The sequence below is a fragment of the Morchella importuna genome, assembly GCF_003444635.1.
Source record: "Morchella importuna strain M04M26 chromosome Unknown Morimp01GS009, whole genome shotgun sequence".
NCBI classification, from domain to species: Eukaryota; Fungi; Ascomycota; class Pezizomycetes; order Pezizales; family Morchellaceae; genus Morchella; species Morchella importuna.
In genome coordinates, this window is record NW_025763406.1 from 498,724 (window position 1) to 522,108 (window position 23,385).

At 50.4% G+C, this 23,385-nt stretch overlaps 5 protein-coding genes across 5 annotated transcripts; 1 reads left to right on the top strand and 4 right to left on the bottom strand.

The window, feature by feature from the left end:
* Nucleotides 1-1,709: 1,709 nt before the first annotated feature.
* LAJ45_03922 (uncharacterized protein) lies at nucleotides 1,710-5,339 on the bottom strand (the record flags this gene model as incomplete). Its single annotated transcript, XM_046113504.1, has 3 exons — nucleotides 1,710-1,841; nucleotides 1,903-5,151; nucleotides 5,307-5,339. The coding sequence occupies 3 exons, from the start codon at nucleotides 5,337-5,339 to the stop codon at nucleotides 1,710-1,712; spliced, it is 3,414 nt and encodes a 1,137-aa protein (XP_045973233.1).
* A 2,617-nt stretch (nucleotides 5,340-7,956) lies between these two features.
* On the bottom strand, nucleotides 7,957-9,386 carry LAJ45_03923 (uncharacterized protein; the record flags this gene model as incomplete). The annotated part of the gene is made up of 2 exons (XM_046113505.1): nucleotides 7,957-8,268; nucleotides 8,319-9,386. The coding sequence occupies 2 exons, from the start codon at nucleotides 9,384-9,386 to the stop codon at nucleotides 7,957-7,959; spliced, it is 1,380 nt and encodes a 459-aa protein (XP_045973234.1).
* A 4,690-nt stretch (nucleotides 9,387-14,076) lies between these two features.
* On the bottom strand, nucleotides 14,077-14,909 carry LAJ45_03924 (uncharacterized protein; the record flags this gene model as incomplete). Its single annotated transcript, XM_046113506.1, has 3 exons — nucleotides 14,077-14,418; nucleotides 14,471-14,691; nucleotides 14,885-14,909. 3 exons carry the CDS (start codon nucleotides 14,907-14,909, stop codon nucleotides 14,077-14,079), a joined length of 588 nt encoding a protein of 195 aa, XP_045973235.1.
* A 2,198-nt stretch (nucleotides 14,910-17,107) lies between these two features.
* LAJ45_03925 (uncharacterized protein) lies at nucleotides 17,108-18,637 on the top strand (the record flags this gene model as incomplete). The annotated part of the gene is made up of 5 exons (XM_046113507.1): nucleotides 17,108-17,460; nucleotides 17,523-17,644; nucleotides 17,715-18,066; nucleotides 18,133-18,415; nucleotides 18,479-18,637. The coding sequence occupies 5 exons, from the start codon at nucleotides 17,108-17,110 to the stop codon at nucleotides 18,635-18,637; spliced, it is 1,269 nt and encodes a 422-aa protein (XP_045973236.1).
* Nucleotides 18,638-20,599: 1,962 nt separating this feature from the next.
* LAJ45_03926 (uncharacterized protein) lies at nucleotides 20,600-22,796 on the bottom strand (the record flags this gene model as incomplete). The annotated part of the gene is made up of 9 exons (XM_046113508.1): nucleotides 20,600-20,643; nucleotides 20,700-20,758; nucleotides 20,843-20,994; nucleotides 21,135-21,159; nucleotides 21,250-21,286; nucleotides 21,341-21,410; nucleotides 21,463-21,901; nucleotides 21,959-21,970; nucleotides 22,021-22,796. The coding sequence occupies 9 exons, from the start codon at nucleotides 22,794-22,796 to the stop codon at nucleotides 20,600-20,602; spliced, it is 1,614 nt and encodes a 537-aa protein (XP_045973237.1).
* Nucleotides 22,797-23,385: the final 589 nt, after the last annotated feature.

Consider the following 23,385-nt stretch of genomic DNA (forward strand, 5'->3'; position numbering starts at 1 on the left):
AGTAGTCCATGCCAAGGCCGATATAATGCCAAGACGGAGCGGAGCCTCCACCGCCTCTTGCCAGGTGCTAACAAGCCGAGTGATCCGTGATGAGTAAATCGGGTTACATTCATACATGTAGGTGACGACAACCCGAAGATTAACACTCTGGGGTTTTAATCTACGGTGCCGATATCGCTTAAAAATCCACAAGGGTTTGAGATTCCAAGGGCCGCGATGTCAAACGGCTGGTGGTCAGTGCTCTGATAATATGCTAGTCGAAATATGAGCCTCGATTTCCTCTTACCAGGTCTAGCTTCAATGCATGCATGGTGATAACTACTACCTTCCAGAATTTCCCTATTAGAATATCTAGAAGAGAGATATCTGATCCATAGGAGGCACCGATGGCCAACCGCCATCTTCTATGCAGGGGTTTGCGATACGATAACCGCCCATTTTTTTCCCCTTCATTTTTTCCCCCCAGCAGACACTAAATATTGATCAACTGCAGAAACCCCAAATATCGCTATTTTTTGATATTGAGTTCTTTTTTAAATACTGCGGCTCAGTTTGCTGTGGGGCCAAACGAACTATGTCAGGCCAATTCCATCTGCGGAGTGTGACAGACCAGGTGTCACACATTTTTCAGATTAGATTGTCACGCTTTCATGGGTTTGAGGGACATACAATAAAGAGGTCGGCAGGTTCCATCAACAACGAGTTACTCAAATGCTGTCTTGGTGGAGCAAGTAACTCCTGCTATATCAAGCTCTCGCTATATATAAGGATACGGTCCAGATCGGACCCTCTGTATCCTTATAGAGAATTATCGCTTTCGGAGGATAGACAACATCCTTATAGATAACATCGACCTTATAGTGAGAAATTAATTGCTTTATCTCCAAAGTACGTATAGTCAGCTAGCCAAGGAGTTATGCCCTCGGTGTTGAAACCTCAATAAAGCCCGTTCGTCATTTTACCGTTGAGAACTCCAACGATTGTAAACCGTTTGTTTTAGCGATGTTATTCATAGATAGAGGCGATGACGGTGATGATAAAGAGAAAGGATGGAGAGGGAAGGAGAGGGAGCCATGGGGTATAATGGCCAAAAGACACCTTGGCCATGACCTCCCTACACGCATCCAAAACACTGTGCACACACCCGCGACGTCCCTACAACATGTAGCTGCTGACCTTTGCCGCCGAGAGAAACACACAGCCCGCCACGCGCGGGCGAGCCGTGGAATCTACCTTTATACAACTTAAGATTACCTAAAGAGCCATTTTCACACGTACCTGGCCACATCATACATCTCTTCCCTCCGCGGTTGGTTCAAGGAACCAATAAACCATTTATACCATAATCGAGTCGGATCACGAGCAAAGCCCACGAGCCCTGTTGTTTTTCACTGCACGCTGGATGTGGATATATGTTGATACTGTAAGACAATTAGTGAATTATCAACACTGCCAGCTATAGCACAAGCGAGTGAGAATCCATGAAGGAATTGCCCAACAACAAAACCACTCACGATTTCTCAATTAATTCAACTCAATGTACATAGCTATGGTTCTTTTATTTGGATCTCCACATCAAGCACCCACAAACCCAGAGAAAGGAACATGCAGTATCTCATTCTCCTGGTATCCTTGATTTCCTCTATGAGAATACCTCCAGTGACAGGACTATATACAGTATCCATCCAAGCCATCTACTCCGCAGTACACTACTTCCTCTTCCCCCCTTTCCCGCCCCTCTTACCTCCGCCGCCGCCTCCACCGGGGCCCCTCTTCCTATCCGCCGCCGCATCACCGCCCGCCGAAAAGATCTTCACCTTCGAGACCCCCACGCAGTTGATCTACCCTCATTAGTCAAAAAAACCAAAACCCAAAAACGCAAAAGGAGAAAAGAACACTCACAATCTCCGCCTCCCTCCACCCCTTAATCAGCTCCCTCTCCGCCGGCCACATCCCCTCCCCCCCATCCACACCCCTCTTCTTTTCCCCCTCCACCACCCACTTCCCCAAAATCTCCTTCACCGCCCTCCCCTTCTTCACCGTCCCCGGCTGCATCTTCACACGGTACTTAAACCTCCCCATCGCGCCCCACGGCGCACACACCGGCACCGCATCCAGCAACACATCGCCCGCCACAGGCGTCCCCACAAACGCATCCAGCGGCACACTCACCGTCTCATCATCATCATCATCATCGCGCAGCCTCGCCTCCTCCGCCATCATCGCCTCCCGCGCCGCACGCGCATGCTGCTCGCGTCTGCGCGCCTTCTGGAACGCCGCCTCCTCCTCCTTCGCCGCCTTTGTGGCCGCCGACTCGTCGGCCTTTGCGGCGGCCGCGGAGCCCAGCAGCGACATGGCGAGGGCGCGGTCCTCGGCGTCCTGGTGCGCGTACTTGGTCGCGAGCTTTTTGGCTTTTCCCTTTTTGCCGCGCACTTGTGCGGGTTTCGGGGGTGCGGCCTTGGCGGTGATGTCGGTGCTGGTGGGGCCGCTGTTGCCGCCGCCGCCGAGGCGGGCTTTGCGCAGCTCACGCCGGTCTTTGGCGGACATGTGTTTGCTGCCCGAAGGGGTGTCGGCTCTGTCGGTGGTGGTGGTGCGGTCATCGTCTTCGTCGGGTTCCGAGTCTTGCTCTTGGGCTTTGGGTTCGGCATTGGCATCGGCATCGGTATCGGGCTCAGCCTCTTCTTGCACCTCCTCCTCTTCTTCGCCCGCAGACTCGATCTGTGCGTCGGGAAACTCCTCGTCGCTACTCTCCTCAGCCTCAGTCCCGGCCGCATCTTCATCTTCATCATCGTCGTCCACATTGACCATACTGCCATCACCAGCCCCATCCGCGTTCTCGCCCGCCGGTTCCGCAGCGGCGGTAGCATCCTCCAGCTCCTTCTTCTCCTTCTCCTCCTCCCCGAGCCTGTGCTTCCCGTGCCGCCGGCGACTCTCCTCATCCACATACCACATGACGCCAAAGCCCAGTATCAGCTGCGCCGGCGGCAAGAAGTTCTTCGCGCCCTTGATCTCGAACCGGCCCGTGTCCAGGTACTCCCCTCTGACCATCTTCCCCACCTGCTCATGCGCGACCCACCACGCCGACATGCCACTCTTCGCATCCCACGCCCTACTCGTGGCCACCGCCAGCGTCCCCGCCTGCGCCAGCGTACTCGGCGGAATCGGCGCGCCCGGCGTCTTCGGATCATTCTTGACCACGACCATGGCGGCGCCCTCAATGTCGGCGCTGACATACACATCGCCGCGGCGGAAGTAGCGGCGGTACAGGATCTCGTTCTGCTGGAGGTCGCGGCCGGCCAGCACCATGAGGCCGTCGCTGGAGATGAAGAAGAGGAACTTCTCGAACCAGTGCTGGGCGCGCACGGGGCGCAGAACGTCCTTCTCGTGCTTCAGCGCCTTCTGCAGGTCCGTCTGGATCTTCTTCTCCGTGGACTTGAGCGCCTTGGTCGACGACTGGATGGTCTTGGACTCCTTGACGAGGAGAACCTTCTTCTGCGTAAAGTACGAGGACGCGTTGGCGTATCCCGTCAGCGACAGGTCAATGTCGATATCGAGCGTCTTGGCCGCCTTTTTCGGCTTCGTGGGCGCGGCGGCATCGTCATCACCCTCCTCGTCCGTCTCGTCCGCCGAGTCGTCAGACTCCTCCTCGTCCTCCTCGTCGTCGTAGTTCACCTCCGGCAGCGTGACCGTCACCGTGTTCTCCGCCAGCTTCAGCGGCAGCTTAATCAGCTCGGCCACGGGATTCCCGCGCTTGCGCTCCACGCCAATGAGCTGGCCCATCGCGACCCAGTCCATCCCCTTTGCCACAAGTGCATTGACGCTCGCAATGACTTCCTCGACACGGTCCAGGTTCGCCTCGATCGCCTGCGCCTTCGCCGTATTGATCTCCTGGAGTGTGCGCAGGCCCTCGACGCGGCGGTTATGGTCCGTGCGCGCGGCGTCGAGGCGCCTCACGGCGTTCTCGCGCATTGTTGTGATGCGCGAGTCGGACTTTTGCGACTCGATGGAGGAGAAGAAGGAGTCGACGGTTGTGTTGTAGCCGTGGCACTCGACGGTCTTGATGCCCGGGGCGTTGACATACTGGATGGGGAGGAAGGGGAAGAAGTCGTCGTAGACCATTCCCTTCGCCTCGCCCTCCTCCTGGACCTTTTCCGGCTGCTCGGACTCGATGGCCTCGGTGGTGCTGAAGGCGCTCTGCTGCTGCTGCTGCGCCTCGAGCTCGTCGTCGCCGCCGCCGCCGCCAAAGGAAACGCCCTTCTTCTTCTTCTTGTCGGCGGCCTTGTCCTTCTTGTACCCGCCCGTGTTCTCGGCCGGTGCGCGGGGTGCTTTGGCGATGATGTAGCCCTTGATGCCCGTGCCATTGACGTCGGCCATGATATCCCTTATCATCCCCTCCGCAGCCTCCAGCGCCCTCACCACGCCGTCGAGCGTCTCCTCGTCCGCCAGGGCATCCTCGGCCTTGACATCCACGTCCACGCCCGTGGTGCGGAAGCAGTGCTCAATCAGCGCCGGTGCAAACTCGGGCATGCGTGCCGACAGCACCTTCTTGACCGTCTCATCGCCGCCCTTCCGCTTCGCCTTCTTTTTGTACTTTCTTCCCGCACCCTGACTCGGCAGGGACGTCGTTGTCGTCGTCGCCACCGCATCCTCAGTCTCCAGAGATGCCTCCAGCGCCGCGACAATCCTCTCCCTCAGCGCGCCCTCCGCAGCCCGCGTCGACACCTCATACTTTGCGCCGACCCGACACTCGCCCACGCCGCCCTCGCCGCCCTTCACCTCTCTCAGCAGCGCCACAATGGTTCCCTCCCGGTCCACGAGCACCACATTGCCGCCGGCATAGAACTCGAGGTAGAGCCTGTATGCGCCCTCGGAGAAGACAAACTCCAGCACGCGGTCCGACGCAACCTGGCGGACGGCCGTGCACCGGCGCGTGCGCAGGCATTTGCGCAGCTTTGCGACAAAGGGGGACTGCTTGGGCGAGGTGCCGCGGGCAAAGGTGGTGAGGTGGCAGCGGAAGCCAGAGTCGATGAGGAGCAGGTGCTTGCTGCTGGGCTTGGAGAACTTGAGGAGGAAGATGCGCGTGGTGATGTCGTAGATGTTTGTGAGGCGGTGGGAGGGGGTGAGGGTTGTGGAGAGCTCGTGGGCTATCACCTGGTGGGGTGTGAGTGGGGGGGGGGTGCTGTAGTTGGGGGGGGGGGGTGCTGTAGTTGGGGGGGGGGTGCTGTAGTTGGGGGGGGGGGTGCTGTAGTTGGGGGGGGGGGTGCTGTAGTTGGGGGAGGGGGGGGAGGAGGGGACTGTTGACTTACCTGCAGATCTAGAGAGGAGAAACGTTGTTTCATGGCTGTTTTGGGGGGTGTTTCTGTCTGAGAGTGTGATTGGGGGGGGGGATTCACTCGAGATGTGGGGGGAGAGGGGGGAAGGGGAAGGGGAGATGAGATCTCAGATACTGCGGTGGTGTGTGTTCTTCTTCAAGGTGGGGTGTCTGTGTGTGGCTGTGGTGGGGGGTGTTTCTCATTAGTGGATGTGTCTGTGGCTGCAAATGACGTGGGGTTGCCCTTCTGCCCTTGTGCGACGGTTACACACACCACATCCCAGGGCCCATGAATCCATCCCCGGTAAGTTCCACCACCACGATAAGCTACATAGAGCAATATTGACGACATATCAATAAAAAAGCAAATATCCACGATAATCCATCCATCATAGAGTACGGCGAACCCCTCAGTCAAAGTCAAGATAATAAACCCAACGTCCCTACCACACACAACCTGCCATGATATGAATGAAACAACCCCCCCCTCCCCCCCCCAAAAAAAAGTGCCGAACCCAGCCAACCGGGTAAAACACCACTTCACTTCCTACACCACGATCGAGGGGAAGAATTAAAGGGAAGCTAGAGTACCTAGGGCAGACGTCGACGTCGACGTCGGGAATCGCACCACTCATCGACAACGGCCCGCACAGCACAGCTCGCTGTCAGTTCCACCGGCCGGCCTGATGATTCCTTGTTTTTTTTCGTGCGCGCGTTCTAGAGTAGATGTCGAAGCTGTAGAACAGGGCACATGACACTACATACATGTGCCTCCTCTATCTACCTACAGACCCTACCCAACCCTACACCATGGCATATGCTATGCTATGCTATGCTATGCTATGCAGTCTATGCAGCCAGGTATGTGAAGCAGAAGAGGGGTGCGTTCAAGGGGAAGAAAAGTACCGGAAGGTGTGCTTGCAGAGATCGTTATCGGTGTTGCATATCATCAAAGTGGTGTTCCGGTTTTTTCTACACTTATCTTCCGAGTGGCTGGATGCGGGGGGTGTATCTACATTATGTAGATCTAATCTCTACACACAAGATGTTTGACAGCTACACTTCTTCACTATCTACATACGTAGCTGGGTAGGGTGCCTACCTACATTGTGAGCTCTCACCTGAGCTCTACGTCTCTATCTACCTACGCCATCGATACATGTATGATGTAGCCAACAAGGTGTCCGTCTAGAGCTTAGCTTAGCTCTTAGCTACATAGCTAGCAGGTACATGTAGCTGGCAGCTGGTAGCTGAGCTTAGCTTCCTTCCCCTCCTCGAGTCCTCCTCCAGGTAGGTGCTCCTCCACAACCTCACATTTTCGCTCACATTCATGCACTTTTACTCACATTTCCCCCTCACTCATGCTCATTTCACACCTCATTTCACATGTATCATCATGGCGACAAAAAAAAAAAAAAAAAAAAAAAAAATAACACCCCTGCAAAAAAAACGAACATAGATATTTCCAAGTCTTGCTTGCACCACGCCGGCCCCCCTAGGCCTAGGCCTCTCTCTTCAATTGCAGCTGCTCAATCAAAACAGAATTAATTACAAACCCGCCCCCAGGCTCCCTTTCCCTTTCCTCTTCCTCTTCCTCTTCCTCTTCCTCTTCCTCTTCATCTCCTGCCACATCTCTAGCTATAAAAATAAAAATAAAAAGTAAACAAAAATAAAAAAAATAAAAAAATAAAAAATACGAAAGAAGAAGCAGAAAAAAAAAAATAAAAAAAAATAAAAACGCCCCATATTCTAACCAACCCATAAAATTTCCATCGTACCTAATAACCCGTTATTTCCATCCATCCCATGTGCCCCGGCCCCATGCCATCCCATCTTATAAAAAATATAAAAAATAAAACACCATGACGTTATAACCCATGATATACTAACCCTCCCCCCCCCCGCCCCGCCACGGCCCGGGCCCTCCCTACCATGTACCAACTTACCTATCTCCCTCCCTTCCCTCCCTCCCCTCCCTTCCCTCCCTTCCCTCCCCCCCCCCCCCCCTAGCTAGCTACCCTATCTTCCCTCTATTATATAAAAACAAAAACACACACCACACACACACACACCGGCACACTTAGCTAATTAACTTTACGTCCCAATCCAATAAAAAAAAAAAAAGCGTAAAAAAAAAAAGTAAAAAAAAACAAAAAAACAGAGATAACAAAAAACACACACCCTTGAAGAGATGAGATACGGGGGCGGGGGAAAAAGAAAAGAAAAAAAAAAAAAAAAAAAAAAAACGAAACTCCCTTCCCTTCTCTCACATCTCACACCGGCACCAACCCCCCCCCCCCTCCCCCAAATCCACCAATCCATAGCTAGCTAGCTAGATAGAGGTTACATGTAGCAAAGTCATCCAGCTAGTGAGAGCGGGAGAAAGATCCGGCGGGTAGATGATATATGTGCCCGGACGTCCGCCACCGCTGCTGCTGCTGCTGCTTCGTAGCTAGATGGATGGATGGATGGATGTAGAGATGAGGTCCGGAAAAAGAAGAGGAGGAAAAAAAAGAAGAAGGATAAACAATCTCGAGAAGAAGAAGAAGAAGAAACCCCAGAAACCAGAAACCATGCCCAATCTCTAAGTACTAAAAACAGTACTAAAAAAACAGATAAAAAAACCCAAAGGTCGAAAAAAACGCCTAGCTATCATTTCCCTCGTCACTACTACCGCTGCTACTACTGCTGCTGCTGCTGCTACTGCTACTGATAGTACTGCTCTCCCCGCCTTCAACTATAACACCCTCATCAACACCACCAACGCCCAACTCCTCCTCCCGGCACCTCAACACCTCTACCACGCCCATCCACCCATTCTCCTCCGCATACTGCCTCGGCGTACGGCCCTTCTCATCCTTCACCGTGACGTCCGCCGGCTCAACCTCGTTCCCCAGCAGCATGCCCACCGTGACCGCATCCCTCACGCTCGCCGCATAATGCAGCGCCGTCTTCCCCTTCGGATCCACCGCATCGACCCTGGCGCCCCGACGCAGTAGCATCCCACCATCTCCTCCTTGGCCTTCTGAATAACATCCACCCTGCTCTTCGACAACAGTCTCCTGAGCTCCGGCGGCGCGCCCAAAACCGCTTCATGCAGTGGCGTCTTACCCTTCCTGTCCCGCACATCCACGTCCGCGCCCTTCTCCAGCAGCAGCTTCACAACCTCAACCTTCCCATAGTGCACCGCCACGTGCAGCGCCGTCGCCGGGTTCGCATCATCAATCTTCGCGCCCTTCTCCAACAGCATCCGCACAACGCCCACGCACCCGTACAGCGCCGCCGTCTGCAGCTCCGTCCACCCCAGGTGGTCCAGCACGCCCATCTCTGCGCCCGCCTCGACAAGCACCTGGGGGAGCGTGCTCCCATGGGGCCCCCACCTGCCCACCTGCCTGACCGCGAGGTGTAGCACCGTCTTGCCCGTGTTGTCGCGCACCCACGTGTGCGCCCCGTGCGCCAGCAGCGCCTTCACAACCTCGACCACCGCCGTCTCTGCCAGCTCCTGTAGCTCCTGCAGCTCTGTTATGTCCATGCACTCGCTCACGCCGCGAAGCTGCGTCCAGCGCCTCTCGAGCCCATGGCGCGCCACACACGCAGTCTGTAGGGGGGTGCGCGCTGACACGCCGCTGACCCGGTTGACGTCTGCGCCGGCCGCAACAAGCACCTGCACGATCTCTCTTCGTGCGTAGAGCGCGGCCCAGTGTAGCGGTGTGGCGCCCATCTTTGCCTCTGTCGCGTGGACATCCGCTCCATTCTCAAGTAGCAGGCGGACAACAGCGGCGTCGCCGTTTATGGACGCCTTGTGGAGCGCTGTGACACCGAGCGGGTCCGCGGCATTGACGCACACGGTGGGCGTGGTGAGAAGGTAGGCAATGAGTGGGTAGTGACCGCGGTCAGCGGCCCAGACGAGGGCGGGGGTGCCGTAGACGTCCTGGGTGGCAAGGGTGCGCAGCGGCGTTGTGAGCAGGCGGGCGAAGAATTTGTTGGTGCGCAAAAGGGCATTGAGGTCGCGCGCGGTCAGGTCCGAGGACACTTGCAGGAGAAGTTCGTTGGGGAACTTCATGAGGGATTGCATCGCTGTTTGGGGGGGGGTCTATTTCTCCGAGGTGGCGGAATTGATTGGCTGGTTGGTGGTGGTGGTGGTGGTGGTGATGATCCCTGGAGTGAGGATTGAGTTATTGAGTAATGGGATTGAGTGCTAATTGTTGTGAACAAGAGCTAGCTAAACCAATAGCTATGATCGACTTCGACTTCGACTTTAAGCTATACCAGATACTGGCAAATAGCAGTTATGTGAAATTGCGCGTGGGGGGAAGGAGGATGTCGATATCGGCGGTCTGTTCAACCAAAGTAGTACTGTCTCGAACAAGTTGGCTTGTAAAAGGGCAATGGGAGTAAAAAAAAAAAAAAGAAGCAGTCTCAAGGCCCTCTCGAAGAACGAGTGTATAGTTTCGAGATCGGGACAAGCAGACTCGGCGTCTATAAGGCAGTTTCCTCGAAGGGAGGGGAGAGGGAGCAGGGAGGGTGACCAGGCAAACTAACGTATGGCACAGCAGCAGGCAGACAGGAGCAGAGATAGAAGATACAGTAGATAGAAAGAAAGATCCAACCACCCGATCCAATCCTAGCCAATCCACTAGACTGGCAACTACACTGAAAAGTAATTGGAGCGGCCTTCGGGACAGTAGTAGCAGCAGCAGAGGGATGGTGATGAGGGGTGAGGGAGGGGGGGTGAGGGGGGTGCTAGGGGGGGGTCGAAGGTCAGGTATGTATGTAGGTACTGGGGGGGGGGGGGGGTGCAGAGGTAACATCGTTCAATGGAAAGCGGAGATTTACGCTTTTTTTTCCCACACACCGGGGGGGAGGGAGGTGAGTACAGGACAGGTACAGGACAGAACAGAACAGGGCAGGTAGGCAGGCAGGCAGGTGGGATAGGACAGGACCGAAAACTAAAACTAACTACATAACTAACATGGGTGGAGATCGGTGACTTCTAACTAGAGAGTACCTTACTTCCATGCCATGTACTCTAACCTGCCTTACATGAGCAAGTAGAGTAAAGCAAAAGCACTCGACCTCTCTCTACATGATGGATGCTCTCTCTACCTCTCATAAATGGCCAACTCGGCCCCAGTTCAGTCCAGCCCAGCCCAGCCCCAGCCTAGCTACATATGTAATGTATGTAGGTATAAAACTCATGCTAACTAACCACATTCTAGAGCTTCCCCCAAAAAGCTATAGTAGGCTAGTTAGTTGGTAAAAATAATAATTAAAAACCCCCCTCGGGGGAGGGGGGGGTGGCAGCAGACGGTGGGCGGAAAAGAAAAATAAAATAAAAAAATAAAAAAATAAAATAAAAAAAAAGTGGGATGGTACATGGTACAGCGCCGCCGTACCATGCAACCGGTAGCTAGTAGTACTCGTACATAACAGTAACTAACTGGACGTAGAGTACATGTTCCCACAGGTTAATAGCTATATCGAGGGCCAAGCAAAAAATCAATTCATGCGTGCGGAGAAAAGAAAAAAAAACGACAGCGAATAAGTTCCCACCTGTGCTCTGCTTTCTGCAACCCTCCCCCTTCCCCCCGGCCACCCCCCCCCCCCCATCGCGAACCTTCTTCGTGAATTCTTCTCTCGCCTAGATGCAAATATGGCTGACCGAAGGGAAGGAAGAAAAGAAAGTAAGAAAGGAAAAAAAAAATTCCCTTCGCTGCACTTCCTCTTCAGTACTCTAATGTAGGCAGGCCCAATTCCTGTACTCTATGTAGAATATGTAACCCCCTTCCAGAAAAATAAAAGTTAGCAGGAAAAAAAAATAGGTTGTTAGCCAGCAGAAAAAAGAATCAATCCAGAAGAAGAACCGGATCATACCCCCCCTGGGCCGTTCTCACGGCAAATCTCCCATTTCCCATCTCCAATCCACAAATCCACCACTACTCCCGCGATATCGCCCGTGTATATTCAATCGGGGGAAATAGGGATTTCGGAGGAGCTAGGAGGGGGATGGATGGATGGATGGATGGATGGAGGGGGGGGGGTTATCCCTATCTGAACACGCGGCACCCAGACGTGGGTGGTCGACATTCTCTCTCTATTCCTTTCTCCCCCAAAGTTTTTGAATGGCCCATGAAACACCACGTCTGCCAGCCAGTAGTGGGGGGGGGTGGTGGGCAGTTAGCTGGGGGTTTGATGGGAAGGGGGGTACTCTACTCCGCTGCTGCTGCTGTAGGTAGGCAGACGGTGGTAGGTAGGCGTAGCTCTGTGGTGGTACTCCTAGGGTTAGACTTCTGTGGGTGGTGCAGCGTTGCAACGTCGTCAGATTTGACAGAAGCGCCAAGCTCCCTCTGGGTTGCGCCTAACCACCAAAAAACAACCACTCTCGCTGACTGACGCCGCTCCTTCCACCGCCATCCCGGCCACGGCATACCACCCAAGCGATTAAACCAAGAGAGTAGATAGACGGACGAGTCGATAGACAGCTAGTGGGGATTCAGCCCTGCCTTTATATATCGCCCCCTCGAATAACAACATTATTTTTTCCTTCTGGACGCCCCCCCCCCTCCCTCTTCTCTCCGAAGAGGAGGGGTGAAGGGGGGGTGCGATATCGATATCAATATCGATATCGATTCTGATCGTGTTCGCGGGTTGTGTGTGCGTGCGGGTGTCTGTCTATCTTCTTCCTCAACATCGCTATCAACCTCAAATCCGCACATCCCTTCCCTTCTTCCCCTTCCCTTCCCTCAATCCATGCAGGGAACCCCCATTAACCCCAAACCCAAACCCAAAGATTCTAAACCGCACCGTCTAGCCATCCGAACCAGGGGACTGAGCACCATTAAAAATTCATCCCCCCAGTCTAGTAAGTTGTAACCCATAGAGTTGGGTTCGGCAATCTTTCCATTCCCCGGACCCCCTTTGAACTTCTTCAAGCTTCTAGACCTTGCTCGCTCTCGACATATGTGATGAGCTCTTCTTATCCCACCCCCCCATATTTCCCCGTTCAACCATTCCCCCGGCTCCCCCACGCCCGCCGTTTCAGCCACGGGCCGTATGGATATCTGCTGCTCTACATAACTCTCCCACATCTCAGTAGCCCACAGCAGACCTACCTGCCTACCCTAGGATAGAGCCAACTCGGTATCATGTAGGCGTATAGTGCAGATCATGGATACAGAACCGATAGGTACTCTAGCTCAGTGACATTCGCAATCCGCCCAGGCCCAAGCTCGGGCCCCAATATGCGATAAAAATAGTTGTCGCCTACACACACACCCCAGCAGCCGAGGGGGCCTCTTTTTTTTTTTTTTTTTTTTTTTCTCTCCCCATGGTTCTTTGACTCTTTTTATTTTTTATTCGCATATTTCGATTTTCTCTGGGGCCGGCGCGGTTGGTGATGAGGCGGGGATGGGGGAGGTTCGTGCACCACCGGCCGCGCGGGCGAGGAACGATTGTCTCTTATCTATCGACATGTCCCGATAGGGTAGGGGCAGGGTAGGGGGTCATGGGATCTCACTCGCTTGCTGTCGGAGAGACTAGGCTTTATCTGGAATACTAACTAATTCCTGTTTCAGAAATAGTAGCAATAGTAGTAATTATAGTAGCTACATAGAGATGTAGTGGCAGCAGTGCTTTAAAGTTAGTAGAGTTAGAGGGCAGATAGACCCTGGAGAAACAAGGGATGGCAGATAACAACGGCCTAGCTAGATCTAGATGGGGATCTGATAAACTTGGCCAAGTATTAACGACAACCCATCTCCACACCCATCTCCACACCCACTCACTCTCACCTTGCACTACCCACCCTTACCGGCTTTATTTTACCCCGGGATTGGCAATTGCACGACACAGATGGAAGTGTCATGTCACTTATCTAGATAGACTAGAGTATAGATCACAATCTATATTTTTTCCCCTCCCTTCGATCCTCCCTCCCTCTTCCGGCCATCTTACCTACCTACCTACCTACATACATGTGGTGAGCTGACTGCTGTAGAACGTTACATGATACCGGTGCTACTTAAGATGGTGGTCATACAGCAGAAGCAACGGCGGCCAAACAAAACGCAGAGCGAGCTGGTTGGTTAATTAGCTGGCGCTTAATGAAAATCCTCGACGGGCCCGATCTTCATGTGACATTGGTGATGGGGATGAGGCGGAGGAGCCGGTAGATGTGGAGGAGGAGGAGGAGGAGGAGGAGGAGGAAGAGAAGGAGGAAGAGGAGGATGCAGATGGATGTGGATGTGGATGTGGATGTGGATGTGGATGTGGATGGAGGTAGATACATGATAACCTGGTAATAACTCAGGCAACCGCATGCCTGAGTCTGGGGAACCTGCGTGGCATATTGGCTTTCCTACACTTCCCCTTATTTGATTCGTGATTCGGACGTTAATGTGGTTACACACATCAGACACTGGATTAAAGGTACAGCAGTATCTCGGTTTATGTATGATATTTATTTAACTCGCTATGACTCAGAAGCAAAAATTAGAGGAAATGCCCGCAAAGGAAACATCGATATCTCTGAAAATGGACGTTGAAAAAGTGACTAGACTGAGGCCAATTCTTCACAAGGTTTTTTTTCTCTCTCTTTTCTCTGTCTTTTCCAGTTTTTTTTTTTCGTCTTTCGTCTTTTCGTTTCGTGTGGGGATGATAAAATATCCGGGACTAAGAATAAGAAATGTTACGTGAGATTGTAAGAAATATAGGAAATAAGAAAAAAAACCGACCCGACCCAAACAAACTGGGCCTCGTGGCCTGGTTTATCCGCAGGATGGAAGATACAAGATCTCATCCAATGACTGCCCAATGTTTCGGTGTTGAGGGGTGCCTCGAGAAGGCCCCTCTTCCCCGTATTCCCCCTCAGGGGATTCTTCCTGTGGGGCAAGGCCTAGACTATCAAGATCGCCGAAAAGCCGTTCGTACGGAGCCCCAGGGGAAGGGTTGGGCGGCCCAGAAAACCTGAAGAGTGTTTGTCCGTCTTCAGTATGTTCTAGGAAACGCCTGATCGATGCTGGCGTTCTGTGGATCCGCCTCCCAGCCACGCCACTATCCGTAACCAATTCTCGGGGATGTGTTTCCGCTCGAGAAACGGCTGCCATGATCTTGATTGGTATTAGCGATGGAAGGCATCTCTTTAGATATGTCTCAACTCACAGTAGCCCCCTCGGATGAGGTGGTTTCGGGGGTATCCCTTGTTGCAATACCCTCGAAACCGAGAACCTGGTCCCTAGACCCATCGAAGTTCTTTTCATATGTGAGCGGGGGATCTCTTTCAAGGTCTTCTGCAGTTGGGAGGCCTCTTGTGGTTGGGGGCCGGAGATCAGGTATTTCGATTCCTCGGCCTTGTGGGCCCCGGCCGAGGATGGCTTCAAACACTGAGTAGTTACGTTTCTCATTTCTAGGTAATGATTGCAAAGAGATCTTTTTTTTTTTAAAAAAAAAAATAAACAGTTTATAGGGGAATGGAATATATGGTTGACGATGGCCAGCTGTTTCATCTCCAGGCGATCTATCCCCCTTTATATGCTTGCAAGGTCAGGATGTGGGGAACCCCGTCTTAGAGTATACCATGCTTCCAAGGTGCCCGCCCCATATTCGCTCAATCCAACATGTACATAGCAACGAGACTCTTTGCAGGTCTATACGTACTACCCCAATCACGAGACTCCACCTCAGATTTCGCGATGACCGTAAAGGTGTGCTTCCGTCAATCATAGGTGGTGGCAGACTGGGGGCGGTGCAATGTTCATTCATTTGAAAGAAAGAAATATAAATGGGGGCCTCCTCTGGATGTAAGGAGCAAATTTGCAAAGTGCTGAAAAGATAGTGGGTAAATTATCCAAAAAGGGTTCCGTATGCGTCACATCCACTTGTGTCTTGCCAGTGGATGCCAAACGTTTCAAAATCTCGAAGCAAAAAGCGGATTAGATGACATCGAGTTCGGGGAGTTGCTCCGCCTAGACTCGATTGGAACGCGGCCAAACACTCGGAGGGGGCTTACCTATATCTCAACACCATCCGTGACTGATCCCCAGATGCCACGATGCATATATAGTATGCCACGTACCATTAATTCGCAAGGCAGAGTACGAGACTGAATGTTTCTCCTCTGTATATACAGGCGAGAGCTCGGGCGTGGGGATGTCCAGGCCATGGGGGTAATAATGTGTAATGGAATTTAGTGGGATATTCATAACCAATGCTCGCCTCATACTGATGCATGAATGAGGCGGAAAGCATTGAAGTGATGTGGATAGCAACCGCTCATAGATCCCACACGTTTGATATAAGCGGATTTTTAGGTATCTAGCGATGCTGGAGGTTATTATATGTATTATTGGTATTCTCTATTACATCGCGTGAATTGAAGAAGGAGAATAATAGAAATGTTATGTTGAGCTTGCTTGACGTCATATAGCTATCCGATATCCGATAAATGTACTCGGCCCGTTTAGTGTAACACCAACGGCTCGGCAGACAGGAGCGTTATGCCGATCGGCAAAAGAAAATTTCGGGTACAAAAGTCGGCAACATTCAGGTAGATTCAAATAACGTCCAGGAAGTTTTGAAATGTGCGGTCCTAATAGCAGTGATAGCCTCGGACTATAAAAAAGTAAAAAAGAAATTGATATTTGGAGGAGGATGCTGTGAACCTGCTCATGAAGCTGCGGTTTGGAGCTGATATCTACTTCCTCAATGCCTTCGTTTCTTTGAATTTTCGGAAACAACCATGCCATCTATGCCCTATATCATCTGACGAATACTAGGCACTGCCAGCGCATCTTCTTGTGTATCGTGAATAAGGGGATATCTGGAGTTTTTGACTGGACCAATGCCTCCGGCGAAGAAAAACGTAATTCAGTGTTGTTTTTGAAACCTCAAACCCTGCTTCCAGCCGCTGGAAGGCTTCGCACATGATACTTGGGGTTATTTTTGTACTCATGTAGAGGTACCTGTCATGTTTTTTTTGGCGGTGCAGTTGGTTGTTGAACACAGCAGATATTGAACATAAAGCTACCTTGCTCAGTACCAGGATCAAGACAAGCTCTTTAGACCATTCTCCACTTTGAGATGTGTATGATAAAGGCGATTCACATGAGAATTTGTGTTTGTAAGTTGTCCCGTGGCTTGTGAATCTATCGGTGTCCATCGGAGCTTTTCGTATAGATCAGACTGCGTTACGCAAGGCAGCTTCGGAAGCGTATGCAGGCTTAAAACAAGAAAAAACGATGTGCCACGGATGATTTATCATGTAGCACACCAGGTCAAAATCGCCGACTCGCGCACAATGAGATTTGTGATATTTCATTGATTTATGCAGTTATATGTAAACTACTGTTTCCGTCGACGTAACCGTAGGCACGCGCCGTGGCGTTGAGGGGAATGTCCCTGAGCTCCGGTGGTGCCCTGAACACCGAAACATTAGGACATCCTTTTGCAATTGGAGTTCAGGCTCGAAACCTCTTACTATTCTCGCCATGAAGCTCAACCTCCGTTAGTCTGGAATGTTGGAGATATCTCCGATATAGTAAGCAAGTACTCTACTCTTAGCATGGTCTGACCAAGGTTTGCAGGGAAGGTTATGGAACTCCGGCGTTGCTCCTCAAACCATTACAAATTGACATCCACGTCATTCTCCCCCCGAAGAAGTCCGATAAGAGTTTCAAAAATCCAGGCAAACGTTGTTAATTCTCACTGGCAAAGTCAACTCAACACCAACACCGGTCCAAAATTTGACACCGAAACTTCAATTTCCCCACCGTCCAGAATAAAAAGAAGAAAGAAAAAAGAATGACTTCTCAATCTGACTTGCGCAATGTAGCCGCGCCAGGTGTCCCTTATTTCACACCGCATCAATCACCACCATCTGGATCAGCCCTTCCTCTCTCAGAGCAACCCGTTCACAAAGACAAATTGCCCAAGCTCTTTGAGCCCCTCAAAATCCGTGATGCTGTATTCCCGAACCGTGCTTTTTGCGCGCCGATGTGCATGTATTCATGTGCCGATGGTAAATTGACGGATTTTCACATGGTGCATTTGGGTGGTATTGCGTATAAAGGTGCAGGACTGGTGATGGTCGAAGCTTCTTCGGTAAGGCCTGAAGGTAGAATCTCTCCAGAGGATTCGGGGATTTGGGAGGACGCGTGAGTTTTCATACTTTCAAAGATGGAGGTGTTGGTACATGATGGCTAAACCCCTCCGGCAGTCAAATTGAGTCCCTCTCGAAAATAGTAACATACGTACACTCACAAGGCCATCATTTGAGTGTTCAGCTCGCGCATGCTGGCAGGAAGGCATCAACAGTCGCACCTTGGCTGGCAGCAAGGGGTTAGTTAACGTGGCACGCCCGAAAATATAGTTGCTACACTATAATAATATAATACTTACTTTTTTCTAGGTCGTTCCAACACAGCGACTGCCGATATTGGTGGTTGGCCGGACAATGTCGTGTCATCAACTACAACTCCGTGGTCTAGCGATTATCCGGTTCCACGGATGCTTTCGATTGCCGAGATCAAAGACATAGTCAAAGCCTTCGGTGATGCTGCAGTTCGCGCTGTCAAAGCAGGTGTGGATTCTGTCGAGCTCCACGCAGCACACGGGTACCTACTTCATCAGTTCTTGAGCACGGCGACCAACCAGAGAACAGATGAGTACGGTGGGCCGTTCGAGAACAGAGTAAGGTTTGTGTTGGAGGCTATACAGGAGATAAGGTCCCGCATACCGCAGGGAATGCCTTTCTTTCTAAGGTTTGTAGTTGATGCGAACGCCGAGCTTATAGATAAGTATGGTGCTAACATAATGACCAATCGTAGGCTTTCGGGCACAGATTGGCTAGATACGGCAAAGTATCCTGGTGCTTGGGATATCGAACAGACCATACGATTGGCGAAACTCCTGTATCCCCTCGGTGTGGATCTTCTTGATGTTTCATCGGCTGGAAACCACGAAGAGCAGAAAATTCCCGTCCACATCAAGGAATACCAGACTTCATTGGCCGAAAAGGTCAAAAAAGTGCTCACTGAAGAAGGTGGTGAGGCGGCGAAATTACTGATCAGTGCGGTGGGCGGAATTACCGATGGAGCACAGGCCAATCAGGTATGGATCCCATGTGTTTGTACGCCTGATGTTTCGGTGACTCTAACTGGGCTGCACCTATAGATATTGGAAGAAGGGCAAGTTGATGCTGTTTTCATCGCTCGAGAGTTTTTGAGGGACTCCAGCTTTGTCATGAGGGCAGCAAAGCAACTAGAGGTCCAAGTCAGATGGCCGCTCCAATATCAGCGCGGTACATTTGGGAGAGTTCAACCTAGGATTTAAGGGCCTCTTTATGTTCCTTGAGCGGGGAACATGGAGTTTATATACGTATTCTTTTATGTTACCTAGATAGACAGGGATCAGATGTGCAAATCTTCTTGATTTCACAAGTTCCCGACCCCACAGTACACACATGCATAATCACTAGAGCACATGCAGATAGAGAATGAATATATATGCATTTCTAAAGATATCCCGATAGACACCAGAGGCCCAGTGAAAAAATTGATCTTTGTAGCTTATCTGTTAACCCGGCTCCTACTCCGAGAATTCTTATGTATTCTTCTCGGGTTTCTGGTCTATTTAATCCACTGAGTACAGGTCTTGTGGAGGTATCTATCTGTTCGCCCCCAACACTCAAACCACCGGCGAAAATCTGATCAGGACAGCTAGCTACCACGGCCGGTTTAAAGCCGTCATGACAAATATCCTTCGGTCCGGGAATTAAATAGGACTCAAAATACAGACAGCGATTGCCGGTTCATAGATCAATTGCCACTTTTGCCACGGCTGCTTTAGATGGGGCGCTGCGTGGAGAATATTTGGCATGGGAATAATTGACATTATGGAGAACAATTTACATATAAATGAAGCGTCCCATAGTCGGAATGCTGCGTGCGCCGGGGTTGGTGGGTGCACGTATGAGCGGGAATATGCCTGCACTAGTGGCTTGCTCATATTGTGGCAAACCGTATTCCTGGCCACTCAAAAGATCTCCCAGTACTCTAAACAGAAGCCGTGGCAAGAAATCATATCATTAAGTCCTCAGATATTTCTGTCGATGATCATATTAATGTTGAACCAGCGAGTGATATTCTGTGAATATATACGTCTTATGACGACATATGCATGCCTTGTCCCACGGCTATCTGCTCCACCAGATTATTATAAGAAGGATGGCTTCTTCTGAAACTATTAGTCTAAGAGTGGATTGGAGTATGAGTACATACATGTACGTAGACAGCTACGCGTATACCCTAGAAGGTTGTTCGTAAACGCATTTTTTTTACTCCGAGTAATACCATTAACGCGCGACTCTGGGCACATGGGTCGATGGCTGGAAAGATGAGTATCATATCTGCTCACTCAACTCTTTTGTTGGGACAGAGCAGATTATTAATTTTCTTTTCTTTTTTGCATTTGCTTTTTTCAATTTCGATCACAGCTAGTGTCAACGCGGGACTGCAGGCCATGACGGACATATATCGGTAAATCGAACTCGGAATGTTTTATAGTATCCGACCACACCCACTCTCTAAATTCATCTAGCTATTAAAAATGGTCAATAACATCCTGTGGAAATATAGCTATATTCAACCAGCTAAACCAAAAACAGATCACCTATCTCGGTATCTTATGTATCATGATGTTTATAGTACTTGTGCCTACCTTATACCTATAGAGCGCTGTTTGAGTGAGCATGTGGTGGACTTGAGGGTATTGATACCTTTAGAAAAGGGTGCTAGCGCTATGCTATGTGTACATGTATCTTCCGGCTGGAATTGAGGAGAAAGGTTAGTGTGGAAGTGTATACATGTAGCTAAGAGGCTCCATGCAAACGCCGATAGCTGCTTGCTAATGAGAGGTGCCTACCCGCCTTTTGAATGCATACGTACCCACGACTACACAACACACAGTATATCATCAGCCACTGTGGCAATATCACTCACTCCCACATGCTCTTTTTCACTCCTTCTCATCTACATATACGACCATCATTGCCGGCAATCAAATTATCATCTACCCTTCGTCATCAGTAGCCAGTACTCATTCCTTTACCTCCATTCCTAGTGTCTCCAAACCTAGTCTGCATGATGAGACCAATATGAGAAGTGGTATATTACGAGCTTTGGCCTATGGCTGTAAATACGAATTAGGGAAGGGGGCTACAGGTTCATTGACCCCTACGCTCTTCACATGCAGCCCATGTCAAAGATTCGGGGTCCGATTGCGTTCGACAGCACTTCACCTAGGCGGAATCAGAGAGACATTATGCATTCTACCTTGTACTAAATTTCAGGAGTTAGCTTCCCGGTGGTATAACGGACGAGTCTTCACTCTTTACAGGAGATAAACGAATGGTGATAGATGCTGCATGATTTATCCCGAAGAGCTAGTAAAATACTAAGATATGTACATCAATTAACCTGCCATGATTACCCATAAGATATGGAAAAACAATAATTATAACTCTCACTAAAAACCTACATAATCAATGCAATCCTTTCCGGACAACATAAGCAATATATAGCCGAAAAGCCAACACCACAAAACCGATCATCGCAATTCCTCCGTAAGCCCCGTATGCGACTCTTAGCCATACTTTCTTCGCCCAGTATTGATGTGCAAAGCTGTTCGGGCTGAGAGGTATCCAAGAGTCAGGACCTCGGTTTAATATTCCAGCCTTGCAATAACAGTTGTTGAATATCCCCGCAATCTGCAACATGGATCCGCCCATGAGGATAACTACCGAGTTCAGCCACACAAGAAAATGATATACCGTAGTGACAAAACAATAAGAACGCCTGTGTTCGGTCTCTTTCAGCCAGTCTTTCAGAACCCTAACAACGGCATTGAGGAGGGAAACGGAGGCGTATAGGATATGATTCATTGACCTGCAGCCTAACCCAACTTTGGGGGTCGTGTAGGATACTTGAACTAGAGTGAGCTTTTGCACAAGTTCAAAGTTACATGGGTGATTCTTACATATTGCTGCGCAAGTGCATGAATATAGAACAAAGAGCCATGAGAGAACTTGTCCTGCAAGGTAATTTGCCTAAGAAAGATTAGCAAGGAACAACCAATCTACCTCTGGATAGAGAACATACCCAGGGGTTCACATTTCTCGAGGCCCAGTCAACCCAAAAGATGTCATAGCTGAATATACCCTCTTTTGGTCTGGAAATATCCACACCGTTCTTATGCAACCACCTGACCCAGTACCAACTGTTCCAATACCTTTTATACAATGGAGCTCCCCTACATTCCAATGATCCTCCAAAGAGAGCTCTCGGATTAGGATTCATTGGGGGATGCATACGTGGGAATACCATTAAGGACTCAGTGGCTATGTTGTATGATTCCGAACATGTTTGAGCTGTTTGCTTATCCCATCCTAAGTCTTCAAATTCCTTGGGACTATGGTTTTCGATAACACCGCGGACTATCAACTCCATGCCGCTACGTACGGCGTCGAGGTTCGAGTGGGAAGCAAAGCAATTGCTGAAAATCGACAATAACAAAACCCAATTGTACCAAGTTCCATAACTATACCGAGCTATTAACCAAGGCCCAGGTATACTGCGTTTATTGTAAGGAACTTACGCAAGGCTATGACTACTGAATAGTGAGCAATATACTACGGCATGGGATCTGGCAGGACTCACGATGTGCCATTATCTCCCAGTTTCTGATAGGCGTCATAAAAGACCGATGCCGCCACCCCTATGTATAGAGCAACAGGCAGGACAACAGCAGTATTAAATTTCTTCCTGGCACTCCATATCATCCGACACGCTGTCTTACTATACTCCCTCGCACGACTTGAACCAGCCATTAACTCAAGTGCATTTCTGGTAGGAGAACAAAAGAAGTCTGCCTGCTCTGTAAGAATAACGGTCAAAATGAGCTCCTTCTCTCGCTTCCCATTGTTGGGTCGATGCATCGACATACACAAATTCCAATCCGCAACCATTTGTGCTAGAGACCCGTTGAATGCGCTGGCCGGATCTCCTAGAATATGCAAATATTGCAATACAGGACCCAACCAATTATGGATATAGTGTGCCATCAACTTCTCCTTCCTCGTGCGACCCCACAGCTGTTTGTGATCTTTGAGATGTTCCGATATAGGCAGCAAAAGCAACAACGCAGAGGCTGGAATAATCCATGCTGCGAGCGGGGTCAGCCATTGGCTTGTATCACTGACTTGGAAATCGCCGCTCCTTTCACAGTTTTGTCGACACCATTCGTATGTTGTGATGATGGGAACCGAATACATCTTTAGAGGATCCTTTTCGGATGAGTTGTAGGCTGAGTGACATGAATCCCATTGGAACGGTCGGATATCGTCGGAGACGGGGACCTGTGCACAGCACGCCTCAAAGTTCACTGCTGCTTGTACCCCTCGAATAAGATACGCGACCAGCGTTATAAAAAACATTAGGATCCCGCGTGGGAGTAGAACGAAAGCCATGAAGACGAGTGTGTAGCGTCCAGCGATGCACTATGAATATCATTCAGTCCTGAACTCGGAGGGGTGCCATACTGGTGGGATCGTACCTCTCTTAAACAATAAATAACTGAAGGGAGAGTAGGACAGAAAATAAGAAAAAAAAGTGGCCATCCCCTAGTTTAAAACAAATCGCGAGACAAATTACCGAAGTCGGAATATTGCAGCCAACTGTCAGTGTCTAACACAGCGCATATGCATGTTACCAACGTCAGGTATAAAGACAAAAACAGGGCCATCCAATGGTATTCTTCCTTCTACCCGTACTGTACCAGTTCTTGAGAGGGGATCCAAATAAAGCCCTGCAGTCTCGAAATTAATGAAATTACCAGCCAATCCCACAGGCTAACGCCGTGGGTTTTACTCAAGCTAGTGCAGTATGTGGATATTAGGAAGCTGAAGTTACATGTTCTGCGCAGATGTGATAGATACATCGCAATATCACGATATGTGCGAGTATTCTCCAGGGGGTTGCAAGTATCGAAAATGTGCAATCTACGGGTCCTAACCTGATTTTAGC